At 50.9% G+C, this 17,049-nt stretch overlaps 5 protein-coding genes across 5 annotated transcripts; 2 read left to right on the forward strand and 3 right to left on the reverse strand.

The window, feature by feature from the left end:
• Nucleotides 1–43: 43 nt before the first annotated feature.
• On the forward strand, nt 44–5,235 carry LTE1 (mitotic regulator LTE1; the record flags this gene model as incomplete). The annotated part of the gene is made up of 7 exons (XM_076633999.1): nt 44–324; nt 383–966; nt 1,022–4,284; nt 4,344–4,409; nt 4,473–4,631; nt 4,702–4,822; nt 4,886–5,235. The coding sequence occupies 7 exons, from the start codon at nt 44–46 to the stop codon at nt 5,233–5,235; spliced, it is 4,824 nt and encodes a 1,607-aa protein (XP_076486000.1).
• Nucleotides 5,236–5,459: 224 nt separating this feature from the next.
• On the reverse strand, nt 5,460–10,429 carry HRQ1 (ATP-dependent 3'-5' DNA helicase; the record flags this gene model as incomplete). The annotated part of the gene is made up of 17 exons (XM_076634000.1): nt 5,460–5,836; nt 5,891–5,938; nt 6,001–6,131; nt 6,186–6,451; nt 6,514–6,554; nt 6,619–6,698; nt 6,757–7,457; nt 7,515–7,628; nt 7,690–7,824; nt 7,884–7,955; nt 8,015–8,096; nt 8,152–8,303; nt 8,367–8,743; nt 8,808–9,277; nt 9,340–9,675; nt 9,737–9,831; nt 9,914–10,429. The coding sequence occupies 17 exons, from the start codon at nt 10,427–10,429 to the stop codon at nt 5,460–5,462; spliced, it is 3,993 nt and encodes a 1,330-aa protein (XP_076486001.1).
• Nucleotides 10,430–11,429: 1,000 nt separating this feature from the next.
• JCM6883_000061 (uncharacterized protein) lies at nt 11,430–13,025 on the forward strand (the record flags this gene model as incomplete). Its single annotated transcript, XM_076634001.1, has 1 exon — nt 11,430–13,025. The coding sequence occupies one exon, from the start codon at nt 11,430–11,432 to the stop codon at nt 13,023–13,025; it is 1,596 nt and encodes a 531-aa protein (XP_076486002.1).
• A 576-nt stretch (nt 13,026–13,601) lies between these two features.
• On the reverse strand, nt 13,602–15,029 carry JCM6883_000062 (uncharacterized protein; the record flags this gene model as incomplete). The annotated part of the gene is made up of 2 exons (XM_076634002.1): nt 13,602–14,865; nt 14,950–15,029. The coding sequence occupies 2 exons, from the start codon at nt 15,027–15,029 to the stop codon at nt 13,602–13,604; spliced, it is 1,344 nt and encodes a 447-aa protein (XP_076486003.1).
• Nucleotides 15,030–15,895: 866 nt separating this feature from the next.
• On the reverse strand, nt 15,896–17,013 carry JCM6883_000063 (OTU family ubiquitin thioesterase; the record flags this gene model as incomplete). The annotated part of the gene is made up of 3 exons (XM_076634003.1): nt 15,896–16,304; nt 16,414–16,678; nt 16,752–17,013. 3 exons carry the CDS (start codon nt 17,011–17,013, stop codon nt 15,896–15,898), a joined length of 936 nt encoding a protein of 311 aa, XP_076486004.1.
• Nucleotides 17,014–17,049: the final 36 nt, after the last annotated feature.

Raw genomic sequence — 17,049 nt, forward strand, 5'->3', positions numbered from 1 at the left:
CTTCTCGATACACGCTTACAGAGAAGCAATCACCAAGTGATCTATGTCAGCATCGGATGACCGTCATCCTTCGCGACGAACTTCATTCCTTGATCTCAGTTCATCTCCCTCAACTTCAAACTCGCCAGAATTCTCTACAACTGGGGATGGTCGACGTGATTTGGCAATCGCAGTAGATGGTAGCTTCGTAGAGACTACGAGTGAGGCAGCCGCAAGGAGTATGGCGAGGTTTTATTCGGCTCAGGAAGGAGAACGAGGGATCAAAGTCGAGTATGCAGTACAGAAGAGGGTAGACAAGGACGGGAGAACACTGTATAGAATAAGGTGAGTGAACTGGGACTCAGTCAGCGTGTGCGAGAGACTGACTCCTTCTCCGCTCTAGACCGCTTTCTGCACATACCGCTTCCACTTCTCCTCCTTCATCGTCGGAATCGCTTCAAAGCGAGCATCCGTTCGCACGCCCTTCAACTCAACCTCCTGGTCCAGTCGTTTCGGTACCCTCACTTGAACACCCGGGGAAAATCGACGAAACCTCGCAATCTTCTTCCTTCGCGGATGATCCCTCTCTCCTCCACCTTTCACCGGGTCGACCTGCAGTTCGAAAAGCTGGCTCAACTCCTATTCTTCGAAACAATCTCGACTCAGAGTCGGGTTATCCGGCTCGAGCGATTCAGTCTTCTTCTCAGCTCTCTTCGTCCGCTTCGACTTCTCACCTCAACGCGACACTTCGCAAGTCTCGGCATTCGTCGCAAGGAGACGTTCTGGGTAGAATATTGGGCTGGAGGGAAGAAGTTACAGATCGAGAGAGCGAAGAGAACGCAGGAGGAAGGACAATCAGGAAAACGAGTCAGTCGGCAAGAGTTCCGTTACCCGAACTCTTTGGAAGAGGGAGTGATTCGCCGACGAGGAAGAAGAAATCGAAGAAGGAGAGTAGGGAGCTAGATACGAGCGATCTTCCTCAGGATTGTGAGCTTTCTCATTCTAACACGCGCGAGATTGAGCTGACTGTTGAGCGTAGCAGTAGTCGAGGTTCTCGCCGACAAAGCTGGCGACCAACAAGCTCAATTTCCTTCAGTGTTTGGCTCAGAAGTCAGAGTTCCCCGAATGAATTTTTCCTCAGATCCCCTCCCTCCTTCTTCGACTTCTTCCCTACAAGTTCAACCCGCCGCTTCCAAATCGACCCAAGAACGTACTATGCGAGAAGTCGCATCGAACGATTCGATACGAACTGCTCGAGCAGACGACCCGCCTCTTTCTCAACCGAACGATTTCTCACATCGACCTCGTTTCCAAGATCCTCGGGTGTTCGACGTCTTCCATGCTCAACCCTCCCCTCCTCCATCTTCTCCACCAGTACTCGCACCATCCTCATCGACTCCTCACGGTCAACACGCTCGATTCCCTTCTTCATCTTCTCTCGCTTCGAGCGCTTCCGGTCATTCGAACAAAACTGGTCAACAAATCACGGTTCATCCGAATCCGGGGGACGATCCACGATTCGTCATTTGGGGCTACAAGGAATCGAGTCAACCCGCTGTCAAAGTCCCTCCTTCGTCGACGACAATCGCGACGAGTCGTCGACCTTCGATCGCGAGTCCACCCCTCGTAACGGATCTTCGACGCGGAAGTATCGCCGACAGTAACGAGTCTTATCCGAGTCCATCGACGAGTGCTTCAGGTAGTCCAGCAACGACGAGCTCTCGTCGTTGGAGTTTGAGCGCTCGAGGAGGAGGAGGAGGAGGAATCGCGACGAATGGATCGGGATACGCTTCCCCAGCAACTTCAGTTCGAGACTCAGTCGGCTCCAGTGGAGGAGGATCATCTTCACAAGCTCAAAGGATCCTCATGGCGGCAACGGTCGAACGATTGATCGCTGAACTCACTTCGCAAATCTCTGTCGAATTACTCTCAGATTTCTTCCTCACTTTTCGACACTACCTCTCACCTCTCGATCTCCTCCATCTCCTCCTGACCCGATTTGACTGGGCGATGTCTCCCTCTTCGACTGTCGAAGACGATGCCTTGCGAAGAGTCGTTCGAGTGAGAACTTTCGTCGTGATTCGATATTGGTTATTGAATCACTTCATGGATGATTTCTACCCTTCGAAAGAAATGAGGAGTACTTTGACGGATTGGTTGAACCAGAGTGCGAAGGATCAGAGGTTTAGGGAGAATCAGAAGGATGCGAGATTGATCAAGAATCTGAAAAAGACGGTTAGGAAATGTAAAGAGACTTTCGTACTCGGTCGACCGCAACACGGAGGAGGAGGAGGATCAGAAGGCACTACTGTAAGGATCGCCGAACCTCGATTGAGCGAAGAAGACGTAGATCTAGAAATGGTCGATTCGGCTCTTCGAGGTGTCGCATCGAAATCTCCCCCTCCCTCTTCTTCGACTTCGAACTCGTTCAAATTCGGTACCTTTGGTCGTTCTCGTAAGAACTCAACGATCCCACCCGCTCAATCTCTGTCAGCGAGCACGTCTTCGTCTTCTTCCGAACCTGCTTTCCCTCTTCCCGGTACTCCTCAGAACCCGATCGCACGTTCTTTCGCCTCCGCACTCGGTACTTTTGGACGATTCAAGCGAATGATCGGACAACGTGCTACTTCGAACCCTGGACCGGGAGGATCAGGAGGAGGAGGGGGTGAAGATGGAGGAAACGATGTCGAGTTTGAACAGAGCGTGATGGGAGATTTACTTTGGGTCAAAGGAGGGCTCGAAAGGTATCTCGAGTATTGGGATATCAAGAAGGAACCTCAAGGAGAGGAGGAGGAGAACGAACCGGAACGAGTCGTCGAAGGTTTGCCGGAGGTCGTGATCGATGAACCAACAATCGACGACGCTACGACTCCCAAGATCAATCAGACCGCTCCTCAAGACGTCTCGATATCTGAATCGACAGCTGAACCCGCCTCGACGTCAGAACAAGTCGGACTTGGAATCCTCGCTCGACCACCCGCTGCTCAAGACCCTCCCCCTCCTGGTGCGACTCTACCTTCTTCGACCGATTACAGCTTCCCTCCGCTCAAACCTATCGATCCTCCTGCTCTACTCCCCATCTTCGATCCCGAGACTTACACTTCAGGCGTTACATCTTTGTCGACTCCGTTCGGTCGTCCCGCTTCGACTCGCATCGAACTCGATGATCTCGACGACTCGGACGAAGACGATGAAGACGTCGTCGAAGTTAAACGTACTCTCAAACGACTCCCGAACGCTCACAATCTACGACTTGCAGCGACCACTGCTCCTCTCACTCCTCAATCAGTTCGAAGTTCGCTCGAAAGTGAAACTTCGTATGGATTCGGTACCGGTCCTCGACTCTCTTACGGTGGTCAAGAACGTGAATCAGTCTTGTTCGTCGATGATGAAGAAGGACAAGAAGCGGGAGTGGCGGTGATTCCGAATTTCATTCTCGAAGGTTTGCTCGATAGTGAAGACGAAGATGAACCGGGAGACGTCGAGGCTGCGTTGCGGAGACTTGAAGGGCTCGTCGATACGAGTAAGGAACAGGAAAAGGCGAAGAAGGTCGAACGCCAAATGCAAAAGAGTGAAAAACTCGAACGAGAAAAGTTGAAGGAAAATGAAACCGATTCGTCACCTTCGACCAGTCTCGGTAGCGAACGACCTTCGATCGCTGCTCAGACATCAGAGGACGAAGCTGTCGCCCCACCTACCAAAGATCCCGTCTCGACCCCTCCTCCTCGAGAAATTGCTGTCGTCGAACCAGAGTCAGTCGAAGTTATCCCCGTCGAAGCTACCGAACCCCTCGTTCCTTTCTCGAGTCAAACGTCTCCACCCATCTCTAGCACTCCCGATCCTCTCGAATCCGTCGCACTTCGATCTCCTCAAAAGCCTACTCGCGTTCCTTCTCGTCTCGGCGTCAATCCCGCTTACCCTACGATCGCCGGTCGAAAAGCCACACTCAGCAGAATCTTCGGAGGCGCCTCGCAAGCACGACCTGCTTCTTCCCTTTCACCGCCCTCTCCAAATCCTCCTCCTCCAACTCATCGTTCTTTCCTTCTCTTCTGTCGAACCGAAACTCTCGCTCAACAATTCACTCTCATCGAACGAGATATGCTACGAATGCTCAGCTATCAAGAACTCGTTAGTGGAAGTTGGAGAACCCGAATTGGAGAAACCGACGTTTTGGATTGGGAACAATATTTGAAAGAACGAAGGAGGGAAGATTTGATCGCGAGAGAGAGGGGTGAACAGGTGATGAGTGCGGTTCAAGACGTTATCACGAGGTTCAACCTGATGGCGAATTGGGTTGCTTCAGAGGTGAGTCTCTTCGGATAATCTGTCTTTGAGCTCGGATCTGATGAGTATCGCTCTTACAGATCCTTCTCACTGCAAACATCGACGAGAGAGCAATCTTGATCGGCAAATTCATCCGTTTCGCTTTCGTGAGTCTCTCTCACGACTCCTCTCCGTCAGGCCTCTCGCTCACATCCCCCTCAATTGCATAGATTTGCTACTGTCAATCGAATTTCCAAACCGTGATGCAGATTGTTCACGGTCTACAAGTTCCTCACGTCGAACGACTGCGCAAGACTTGGGCGAAAGTACCTTCGTGGGAAATTCGAAAACTCGAAGGAATGCAACGCTTTATTTCGCATCTCAAGAATGTGAGTCGACTCAGAACTGCCATCAGTTTCGCATGCTTGAGCTGATGCAGGAGCTCGGAGCTCTCTCTAGTTCACTCACCTTCGAGATTTGATGAATCGTCTCGCTGCGGAATACTCGCCCGGAGTTGAACGAACATCGCTTAGCGATCCTGTCGCAGGTCTCGCGCTCAAGGGCTGTATCCCCTTCGTCGGTGAGTCGAGAGATTGCTGCACGTTAACTGCCTGATCGTGTCCTGACTTTTGATGATTCACAGGTCTCTTCCTTCGAGATCTCGCTCTCAATTCCGAGCTTCCGACTTTCCTCGATCCAACTTCGACAAACACTCCCGCATCGGTCGACAGCGCTGGTTCGCTAACATCTCTCGCCGAACCTCTCGCGTTTGAATCTCTCTCTCCTCTCCCCGACAACGTCGACCTGTTCCCTCTCGTCAACCTTCACAAATTCCGTAAACTCGCCACGATCGTTCAACGTGTTCGTACTTTCCAAGCCCTCTCTGAACGATACACGTTCGAGCCAGCTCAAAACGTCTACTTCAAATGCCTCAAAATTCGTTCGCTCGATCAAGTCGTCATGCAAGAACTCTCTTCTCGTCTCGAACCTTGAGACGACTCACGATCATTCCACTCTCGTTTCTGTATCAGTATCAATACCCCAAACTTTACGACTTTACCCTTTTTTCCCCTTAGAAGCAAAACAGCAGTTTACCCTCGTCTTCCGAATGAATCCAACCCAATTTGCATCTCGACTCATGTTTTCTCGTTCAGCATCGAAGGGTTACAGCCTGAATTCATTGACAACGACAAAAGGAGAAACGAGAGACAACGACATCACATGAATCCTCCAGTCTTCTTGAGACTATACAATTCTCTCCCCTCTGTACCCTCGCTTGCTCCTACTGAGCCCGGTAACTCCTTCAACGGCGCACCTCCCATCAGTTCAGCCAACGCTCGTTCTCGTTCGAGCAACATCGCCTCGTCTTCTTCCTCCTCTTCCGCAACGTTTTGCATTTGTTGGAATCGTTCGACTTCGACGGGTTGACCATTCGCTCGTTCGTTCGCGGCTTTGATGAGATCTGGATGTACTCCTGCGGCCGCCAAATCGACCGTGCCTCCGGGAGTTATACCTTTCGCGACTGATTGGAGAGGGATCGAATCGAGGTCGATCGGTCGACCGAGAATCGATTCGAGGACGATGAGTGCTCCAACTATGAGATCGTATGTTAGACAATGATTGGGAAGAGTAGTGAGAGGGGACATACTCTTGCTGACGATGGTGTTTGCTCCTGAGCAAAGGAGAGAAGCGACGCCTTTTTTTCGAGATGAACATCAGCTTCTCCTGAACAACAAGGTCAGGGCGAAACCAGCTCACAAGAAGGACACCCTTCTGAGCACTTGCAGTTCTTGATCGTGTCCGCGGCTTGAGTGACGAGTAAAGAGACGTGGTCGAACGCTTTTGCACAGATTCCTCCCGATTTTCCGGCAGAATCATAGAGAATAAGCCTAAGCAACGAAGCAATCAGCGCGAGGCCAAAGGGGAGAGAAGGGAGAGCTCACCGTGCTGGTCGTTTCCTCGAGCTCGGGACGTTTGCCAATTCTTTCTCGGGCATCTTGCACTCTGTCCGCACGTCTCCCTCAGCACACATCGCTACGATCGGCGTCAAGCTCATGAGAGCGTGTTCAGCAGCGTGAATACTTCCTGCCGGGTGAAAGTTCTTGAGGAGAAGGATTTCGAGAGCCGATTTCGGAACGTCGATCCAAAGTCCGTGAGAAGTTCGAATGAATGGAGGGGAAGAGATGTCGACTGTATCGAGGATGTTGTTCTGACGTGACGAGGAGCAAGGTGAGCTCAATCGACGAGCAAAGGAAAAGAAGCGGTACTAACCCTTTTGTCGACTTTGAAGTAACCGAAGACGATTGAAGTGACTGTGAGATCGTTGTAACAAGCTCAGCGGCGTCTCTTTCGCGCTGTAACGAGGCCAGTACTCACGCTGGACTAGTCCGTACGAGGCCGTCGCCGCTGCACCTTTCACTTCTCGAATTGACAGAGCTTCGAGAGGATCGATGTTGCTATCGGAGGAATCGAGGTCTGAGTATCAGGCAGAGAAGATAGAGTGATGGTACTCACGTGAAATCGCGTTGACGAGTTCTCCATTCAATCGTTGCTTCTTGAATCTTTGCCAATTTTCGATCGTGATTCACCTCTTTCACGAGGAACGTTCTACCCATATGCATGTACACAGCTCCTTCGTACGTCGTAAAGATCGCTCGAGACATTTCGACCTCTTCGATGACGACGTTGCGACCTCCCGTGATGTCGACCACCGAGTAGCTCTCGTCTTCAGTGTTGCGAATCGGAACCGTTTTCGCGGGATAAGGTTTGTACCGAGGGTGACAGTGATAGAATCCATCATCGTCGGGAACAAGTCGATCTCGACAGATCGTAGCGAGTTTATCGCCGAAAAAGAGTTCGTCTTCTGGCGGATGAATCGGAACTTCGTCAGCGGCGCATTGAATGTGAGCTTCGAGTACGATCGGGTTCTCAAGATCGAGCTGAAGTTCTTGAAACGGTGAGGTGAAGATCAAGTCGGGGTTCCGAGCGTAGTGTTGATCGAGAGGGAAAGGATCACAGATGAGCATCGCGAGAGAATCTTTGTTTCGTCGACCGGCTCGACCGGCTTGTTGACGAAGACCGGGAAGGGTGTATGGGAAACCGACAGAGAGTACGGCGTCGAGACTACCGATATCGATACCGAGTTCGAGAGCCGTAGTCGCGATGACTCCGAGAAGTTGTCCGCTGAACATCTCTTGTTCAATTTTGCGGCGATCCTAGCAGCGACTGATCGGTAAGCACGAGAGCAGAAGCACAATGAAGTAGAGACATACTTGTGCACTGTATCCCGATCGATACGACATCACTCTTCCCGCCATGTCGCTTCTTCCTTCGAGCATCAAATCTTGTTTAACTTGACGAATCATAATCTCGCATTGAGCTCTCACCTGCCGAACAAAGGGAGACTCAACAACATCTTCAGTAATTGATGAAGACGTGAGGGCTCACCCTGCAGAAAACGATGACTCGAATCCCTCGCTGCATCAAGAATCGAAAGATTCGACTCGTTTCTTGAATCGTACTGATCCGACCTTGTTTAAGATCGTTCTCGTCGATATAGGGTGGGTTCCAGACAAGGTATTCCTGCATCGGATAGAGTCAGTGAACCGCATGAGGGAAAGAGAGAGAGACAAAGAGAGCACCTTTTGACCGCAAGGAGAACCATCTTCATCAATTAGTTCAATATCTTCAACGCCAAAGATTGTTTGCATATGCTATAGTACAGCGAGATGTCAGTGCTCGAGGCGCTCATCGCAGAGAGCGGATGACGAACCTGAGCAGGGTTTGAAATCGTTGCCGAGCAAGAAACGAACTGAACGGTTTCGTTCCCCAAAGCTCGACAGATCCTCCTCAATCTATAGGCCATTCGTCAGTAAGCTCGGAAATAGGGAAGGGAAGGGGAAAACGCACCTCCTCATGACGAAAGAGACGTGACAACCGAACAAACCCGAATAAATGTGAAGTTCATCGACGACGACAAACTTCAGGTTACAGAAAAATCGTCTCCACCGTTCCTCTTGAGGCAAGACCGTCAGGTGCAACATATCAGGATTCGTGAAAATCTGTAAAGTAAGACAAATCAGCTTCACGACGATGAGTTTCGAAGCTGACTGATTCAAACTTACGACATTCGCATATTCTCGGATGAAATCCCTATCATCTCTCGGGGTATCGCCATCGAACGTCGCGACTTTCACATCCTCCAACCCTTCGACTCCAGCTACCAATTCTCCCAGAGCTCGTTTCTGATCTTGAGCGAGAGCTTTCGTCGGGAAGACGTACAATGCCGTCGATTCGATGTCTTGTTCGAGGGCTTGAACGACTGGGAGTTGATAGACGAGAGATTTACCGGAAGAAGTCGAGGTACTGATGATTACGTTTTTGCCGGCGTGAAGAGCGTTGATCGCTTTCGCTTGATGAGAGTAAAGTCGAGATGCGTCGATGTTTTTCGTGTTGTGGAGAGCTGAGGCGAGTGCTTCGGACACTGGGTGATCGAGCGAGCCTGTACAGCCGAAGGGAGCATGAGACGATTCATCGAGTTGCGAGGAAGAAGTTAGCGGACGCACCATAGACAGCTTCTCTCGCTTCGAAAGTTCGATGGCCATCGTCTACAATCTGTCCTTCATACCAATCGTTCTCCGACGACGTAATCTCCTCGATAATCGTCGCGATACTTTTCCGATGATCCGGATTCCGTTCATAGAATCCCAATTCTTCTTGTTTCTCCCTCACTCCTTTCTCTCGAATATCATCCTCATTGACCAGTTCGTCTGGATGTACTGGAAGATGTTCCGCGGTTGCCTCAAGTAGGAGTTCAACCGGGTCGAGAGGTGGATTGTGAGAAGCGCAAGCGACGATGAGGTCGGAAACGGCGGAATGAAACTTGTTGTTGCGTTTCGCGATGAGAGCCGTCATTTGTGCTGTTGAGAACTTGGGAGAGTCGGTTTGGACTGGTTGAGCGGGTGGAGGAGTCGCAGTAGATTCTCCTGTTCCTTCGTCTCCTTCTTTCGAATCTGTCTTCTTCTTCGGTCGTCGTCTAATCATTCGTGTAAGCTACACCAGCTCTATTCGTACGATAGAGCAAGAGACGCAACTCACTGAAATCTCCTCGTAATGACTTTCCCGACTCCATTCTCACTCTTCAATTCTCCATCGTTGAACCCAAACAGTAACACCGTTTCCCCTGCCTTCTTCCTCCCATACTCATCGACTGATTCTTTCGCTCTCTCACCTTGTCCTCCCGCACGATATGCTTCGTCGAGTTCTCTTTGCCGTTGTTCTCGTTTCAAAGCTTTTCGTTCCGCTTCAGTCATGACTTCCCCATCTGGTGCTGACGAGGAATGGACGCGGAGATGCTCGGAATCGATATAGGCGAAAGAGATGAGGGTCGGGAGGAGGGATTTGATTTGAGCTATATCGTGCATTTCGAGAGGACTGCAAATCGAGTGACGTTTTAGCGAGAACGAGAGGGGGGGTGATCTGAGAGATGCCTTACCGTTTGAGCAAGTTCTCAACACTACCTTTCAGTACTTCGAACGTCGTCGCCATACTCTTCCGAGTCGAGCAGAACGTATAGACCGTGTTGAGGGCCTTGATATCCGCAAAACGAAAATGATCAATTGCTGTCTCTTCTGTCCAGTCGTTCCCTCTCAACGACAACTGAGTGACGTACCTTGAACGTCTTCTCGAGTTTCAAGAAATGAGGCGGGAACTGTACGTTCTTTGCCGTCAAGAGTTTCTCCATATTTTCTTTTCCTTTCTTCGTCGTCGCTCTCCCCTTCCCTTTCCCCTTCGCTGTCGTCCCCGTTGTTATCTCCTTCTCTCCTTCTATATATTCTCTCTTTCCCTGAGCTGCTGCAGCGGCGGCGGTCGTCTTGGGTTTCTTCTTCGGTGGAGGAGGGAGGTTCGATAATTTCGCACGAGGAGGAGCTGTCGATTTTTGTCCGTTAAACATTACGGGTTCGACGGCGGCAGATGTCGATGCAACAGGTTCGAAATCATCCCCTTCTTCGTCTTCGAGGTCGTCGAGGTCGTCAGGAGCGGAACGGAAGAGTGGAACAACGCTCGAAGAGGACGAAGCTTCACTCGATCGAGGTTGAGGGTGAGGTTGGGAGCCGAGTAAACCACCGCCACTGATCCGAGAGGTACGGTCTGATTTGCCGCTGATGTGCTGAGACCCTCCCTTCATCTTGCTTCGTCGAGGGCAAGGTTCGATCGGGAGATGAAAATGAGAGTTCGACGATCGCCGGGCCCGTAGTCTACCCTAATCCAATTACGTTCGCTGGGACTGTTCTCGTATCTGCTGGGTGGTATCGGCGATGGTGTAGTGGAGAAGAGAGCGAGCTCGAGAGAGTCGGAACACTGACATCATTCAAAAGTTCGAATTTGCTCGTTGCTGGCTGTCCAAGAGGGGATGGGCTCTTCTTTCCTGCTCTTCACCATGAACGATCGAGATGATCCTGCACTAATCGAAAGAAGGGAGGGAGAAATGTGTAGTCGACACGTCGTCACGCGACCTCAAGATCCTTACTTTTCCAAAATCCCTCTCGCTCTCTTTCGTCTCTCTCCCCATTCTCGCTATCTCATCGCGTCCCTGGTGGATCGCTTCCGTCTCTCTCTTCGACTGTTCGACTGTGACTACTCCGCCTAGCGCGCGTTCATCCTCTTCGGTTTTTCCAAACATCAAACTTTTTCGATCTCCTTTCGACGCCGACTCCGACACTTAGGACCACACGATACATTTAGGAATCGGTTCATATATCTTACGCGCCACCAGTACTTTACGATTACCCAACGCCTCGAGTTCAACGCCTGTCAACCTCTTTTTCTTCACACGACTCGCGTCTCCCCGTTATCACCCTCTCGCAGTAATCAGCAGCTTTACGGTACGTACAATTCCCCAATGGTCGGAGCAGATGGTGGAAGACCTTAGCGAGCATGTGCCGAGGGACAGGGGAGCGTGCGCTCAATCTTGAATGATCAAGAGGGGGGAATAAAGGGGTTGCTGTCCTCTTTGTGTTGGTCTCAGTTAGCGAGACACTCTCGACGAGAAGTTATAGACCACGGAGGAGCTCTCCCTTTCGAGTCGGGAGCAAAGAGTAGACAGAATCAACTCGAAGCTGGCAAAAAACGAAAACTGACAATTCCTTCCGCTACGTTCACCTCACAGCTACCACTCCGACTCTAGGATGCAACCTTACCGTTTCCCTCGATCTCAGGGGTCTCTCGACTTGACGGACCCAAACCTCCCTACCGCGACTTCTTCCTCGTCTCTTTCGACTTCTTCCCCCGAAATGCAGCAACAACCTCGTCCTTCTTTCGTGATCACGAACGCGACTCCTCAAGACGGAATCTTTCCTCAGGGTTCGACGGATCAGGAACAACACCTCGCGAGAATGACTTCGGCGACGAGAACCCTTCTCTCTTCTCCTTCAACTCAGCACCTCTCGATCAACGGACCTGGAGCTGGCAATGGGAAAACGTTGTCTCGCATCTCGGAATACTCGGAATCAGCCTATTCAGCAGACGGCTCTTCTCGACCGAATTCTCGTGAACCCGAACCTCGTCCCCAAGCTCAAACTGGATTAACTCCTTCCGCTTCTACCTCGACCAACGAATCGTCTCAAAACGGTACGACTCCGACGACGATGAGTTTCTCGTTCCCGGCTCCACCAGCTCACAGTTCTCCTCCCGCTCCTACGATTCCTCTCCCTCGAATTCCCCCTCAATCTCAACCTGAATCTCAGTCTCGTGAAACGGTCGTCTCTCCTTCCCCTTGGGCTTACCCAGCTCTCCCCGGTTCTCCTTCTCGTTCCCATCTCCCTTCTCGACCCATCACGGCTCTAACAACTCCTCTACCAACTTCGAATCCGAATCCAGTTCCCGTTCCAATCTCGAATTTCGTACCTCACTTCCATCCCGGTCGAGCAGATCCTCGTCTCAACAACAATCACGAATCGTCGACGATGGTACAAATCCCGGGTCGAGCCGTTACGGATCCTCGAGCTTCATATCATCATTCTCAACCTTCAGATTCGACCGCCTGGACGATGGAAGGGAAATATTCTATCGACAAAGACCCGTACGGTGGAGTCTACGACGCGGTATCGATTGCACCTTCAGCAGGAGGAGGGGGAGAATCGAATCATCGTTTCACTCTCGATAACAATGAGAAATCTCCTTCGAGGTTGGGCAACGTTTTACCGGTAAAAAAGGGAGCGAATAGAACGTTGTGGTGGATCTTTGGAATTTTGGCTGTGATTGGAATCGCGCTTGGAGTGGGATTAGGAGTGGGATTAAAGGGATTAAATAAGGAGACGGAGAACGATGATGGAGTCGTTGGAGTTGGTTCGGCTTCCGATGGTGAGGGACAACCATCGCAGTCGAGACTACTACCGACCGCGACGACCTCTTCAAGTGATATCTTCAGTTCTCCCTCCTCTCGAACGGGACCTTCAATCGCAATGATCAACCCCGACGCTTTCTCGACAACGTTCGGTTATCGAATTGGATCACAAACGACTGTCGTCCCTCTTTCTTATACGATCCCTACTTCATATTTCACCCGAGAAGACGGGAGGATTCAATTCACTCAAGAAGTCGTTTTACCCTCGCTCGGAAGTCAAGGAGGTTCTTTCACTTCGGATCTCAGGTTCAGGGTACCTGATACGGCTACGGCTTCTCCGACTTCTACGATGAGGAGAATGAGGGAAAAGCGGGACTCGTTGAACGAAAGGAGGAAATCTGAATTTGGAAAACATCAACGGAATCAACGACGTCACTGAAGAAGCTTCGTGCGACTTTCACTCTGTGTGAGTTCGAACCACATCATCTTCCCTCCCCCGGGGACACTCGTGCTGACGATTTTAGGACCTTGATCAGATAAAGTTTCGGTTTCTTCTTCTTTTTTCACCTGTCGATAACCTTCCCCTCTCTCCTTTTCTTCACGCACACCTCTCACGAACCCACATATTATGTAAACCTTAATCATCTCCATCCGGCTCGTATGCGCAGACACTTCTCCACTCTCTCACTCGGTACTTCCCTTCGCCTTTCTCCCTCGTTCCTCCTTGTGGCTGGATGCATCACTCTTTCTTTCTCTCGGGTTCTCGGGGCTTTGTACATTTCCGTCTTTCGTCTTCTCCTTATTGCAGGTCAACTTTTAATTCGAATTTTATCATAGTTGGAATTAGCAAAACAAACTCATCCTCTTACAGTGTATCCGAGTCATCGAGATTGTCGGAGGGCGTGAAAGAATAGCAAGGTGGAGAGAGACAAGATAGAGACAAGGGGGAACGGTGGGAATGCAAAGCAATAGCGAGAGGGCAAAATCCAGAAGAAACGGAACAAGGACGAGGCGACTACAATCTCCTTAGACGAGGATGATGGGAAACGGTAGATAAAGCACGACAACATTCAACAAAACCCCCAAAGATACAGCTCAACGCAAAGATGGACGAAGAGGATTGGACAGAACTAAAGTTGAGGAAGAACCGGTGAATCGCGGACAAAGCTCGTAGGTCTCTGAGTTTGCGAAGGAAGGCGGGAGGAGAGTTGGGGATAGGTGAGTAGTATGGAGTGGGATAGAAGGGAGTCGGAGGGAAGAAGGCAGTCGGGTAAAGGGAATCGTGAGCGGAAATGTCGAGAGTGTAAACTGAAATTTGAGATCGGATTCCTAGAAGTCCTCCTCCCGTGGGAGGAATTTGCGACGAGATTCGTCGAGATGAAGTTGGAGATGCCACGAAGACGGGAGGGCCATGAGGCGGGTAAGGTTGGGAACTAGAGACGGAACGAGAAAGGTGCGAAGATCGACCTTGATTGGCTAGAAGACCTTCGACTTGATCCATAGAGGAAGTAACGTAATCGTGCTGAGAAGAATGTCGGGAATACGGAGGTTGCTGAGAGAGGAATGAAAGAGTGGGGCGAGTCAAAGATCGTTTCGATTTCTTCATCTTGAGACGCGCCGTCGGAGTTCCGTCACTGTTACGACTGAGTTCGATCGTAGGTGAGGATGAAGTTCTTCGCGATTGCGTGGGAGTACGAAAACTCTTCGGTCGAACAGAGTCGAGTGGCGAAAGCTGGTGGTCCGGGTGGACGTAGAGGGGAAGTCGATACGATAGAGAAGATGTGCGTTCGGCTGTCGGAGTCTGATAGGAAGCAGGAGAATATGAATCGTCGGGTTTGTAGCGGAAGCCATCCAGTCCCACGAGATCTTCCAAGCCTTGTTCCTCTTCCAAAACGACGCCTCGCTCCTTGACGTTCAGCGGACTCCACCACGGGTGTTCTCCGAGAGCGAGAGGCGGAGAAGGGTATTGGGTCGGAGGGGAGCGAGGTGAGAAACTTCGAGTCGAATTCGAGAGGGTCGAGCTCGAGAGTGCAGGACTTCGGATCATCGGAGAACTGACTGCACTCTCGGGAGTCCCGCGCTGATAATCTCGGTACAGGTCGAAGTAGCCGTCCGCATGAGCCTCGTGAGGGTCAATGCATGATTGAGAGGGGATTGGGATCGGATGAGTCGACGAATCGTAGTCGAACGGCTGCAAGTTCGTTGGCGTCGGCCTCGGAAATGGCTTGACCAAGTGGAGTTGGTCCCGAGTGCCATGGAAGAAGTGACCAGAGGTGTGTCTGTAGGGGGAAAAGAGAGCATAACAATCGGGAGACGTCAGCGGAGAGCTGAAATAGCACAACAGAACTGCTTTTGTCGCTCACCTGAAGATAAAACGCTGTTGAGCAACGTCTACGTACTCTACCGTAGTCGGAGTCAATTGTTCGAACCCCCATCGACCCATCTCACCCTAATCGAGCGGAAAACACACACATCGACGGTCAGCTCGAAGGCGACGACTAGTTCTCTCGACTCCTCAGACCAGATCTCATTCGATATGACTCACGAAGAAATCAAACGTGTTCCTACATCCTAGACGCTCGAAAACGAGTGGTTCTAGTCCCGGCGTCGTCGAGAATTGAAACGATCCGTCGCTTCTCCACCTCAAAGCGAAAGGGTAGAGAGGTTCTTCAAGTTCACTGTTTTCACGAAGCTGCGTGTCAGTACTCGAGTATAACGGGCAAATACCATCTCGATTGTACCAACAGAGAAAGAGAGCGAGGGAGAAAGAGAGTTCTCACTGGCGAAGATTCTGCAGGAAACCTGACCTTGTGACGCCATTTGCTCCATCCATCTGCTCCAAAATACTCTTGATTCCTCTACTGGTCTTGTTGAGGACCGGGGCACAGAACAGGAAGGGGAGAGAAGAGAAGTTGAGTGATGGAAAGTTTTGTGATCGAGAGAGGTCTCCAAGTAGTCGCCTTGAGAGAAGAGGACGATGCCTTGGAGCTGCTTGGAGGGTCTTCGAGACAGTCGGTAGGTTCAACGAAGCCGCACAGAGTCGAGGGTAAAGGAGAGAAGAGAGAACTGCATCCCTACAGTTTTGAGTTTTGTGCATTTTTGGTGGTCGAGATTCTGTGGCGAATCGAGTGCTTAACGCTCACGCGAGCAAATTCAAGTGACTCGTACCGAATCCCGAATTATACTGAGAGAGCACAACAATAGGGAGTCTTCTACTGTAAATTCAAGCGTCCAAACTTTCGAAGCTCTCAATGCGCCTTCTTTACTCTCCCGTGTGAACTCTTCCACCTATTCCAGCTACTGTGAGTTCTATCTATACAAGATATCGTAATGACCAGGCCTATACAGGAGAGCTCCCTCAACCGAAACGATCCCATCTTCTTTCGCTCTCTCTTCTTCAAACTCGATAAAATTCACTTGTCCTCCACCCTCTTCTGCTCCTTCCCCACCTCCTCCCACACCAGACAGTCCACTCTGATCGAGATAAGCGATCCGTAAAGGAGCACCGAGAGCTCTCGAGAGGGCGACGATTTGTAGATGATCCGCTTCGCGATTGACGGGTTCGACGTGGAATTGACAAAAGTTCTCCATTGTTGGTGCGCCTCCTTCGGTTAGGAATCGTGGATCGTCTTCGAGCGCGAAGAGGAAGGGCGTGAAATCGTCTGAGTGCGTTCGCAGGTACGCTGAAGTGAGGAGGCGAAGGTGAACGATGATGCAACTGCGCGCGCGAATGAATGAGCGGAAGAGTCAGTCGAGACTAGAAGCACCCCTTAACCGTATTCGCGTATTCGCTCCCGGGAGTTGCAGGCAGTGAAACGAAAGCTCACCTATTCGTTTCTTGATCGTTAAAAAGTTGAAACAACTCTCCCGGACCTAACCTCGCCTCTCCATTCTTCCTCGCGCCCCCATCTTTCTCTTCCGGTCCCATTCGTCTCAGAATATCTCGCAAAGGTTCCCAGAAATCAGACCAAACGATCTCTTCGAACCCGCAGGCAGAAAGCAATGGAAGGAGAGATTCGAATGTCGACAAAAGTTGAGCGGAGAGAGCGGCAGGACGAGAGAGGTAAGTCGAGAGGAGGGAGAATATGAATGCTATCATCGTCGAAAGAGAGCCAGACTTAGCACGAGCGTCCAAGAGGGAGAGTTTGGCAGAAGAGTGACTAACCTCGGTAGAAACAATCTCCATCGCCTCTAGACCTCCTGATCCCACTCCACCCATCTTCGATCAACCGTTTCACCTTCATCCTGTAACCCGTTCCTTCTTGATATTCTTCCAGTAGTCGCTCGAGTGGTTCAACTTCTCCGAGCAAAGGCCTCTCCTTCGCTTGTTCCTCTTTCAAACTCGCTGTAAGTTGTGCGATCTCGGCGTCTGTCAGGTCTCCGAGCTTCTTGTCGGTCAAGTCGGGAGCTGCGTTCGAAGGATCCATTCGAAAGAGAGTCGCGTAGTCTAATGAGTTGGAGAG

The sequence above is a fragment of the Sporobolomyces salmoneus genome (assembly GCF_050403485.1).
Source record: "Sporobolomyces salmoneus JCM6883 DNA, S_salmoneus_JCM6883_v1_ctg49, whole genome shotgun sequence".
Taxonomy (NCBI): domain Eukaryota; kingdom Fungi; phylum Basidiomycota; class Microbotryomycetes; order Sporidiobolales; family Sporidiobolaceae; genus Sporobolomyces; species Sporobolomyces salmoneus.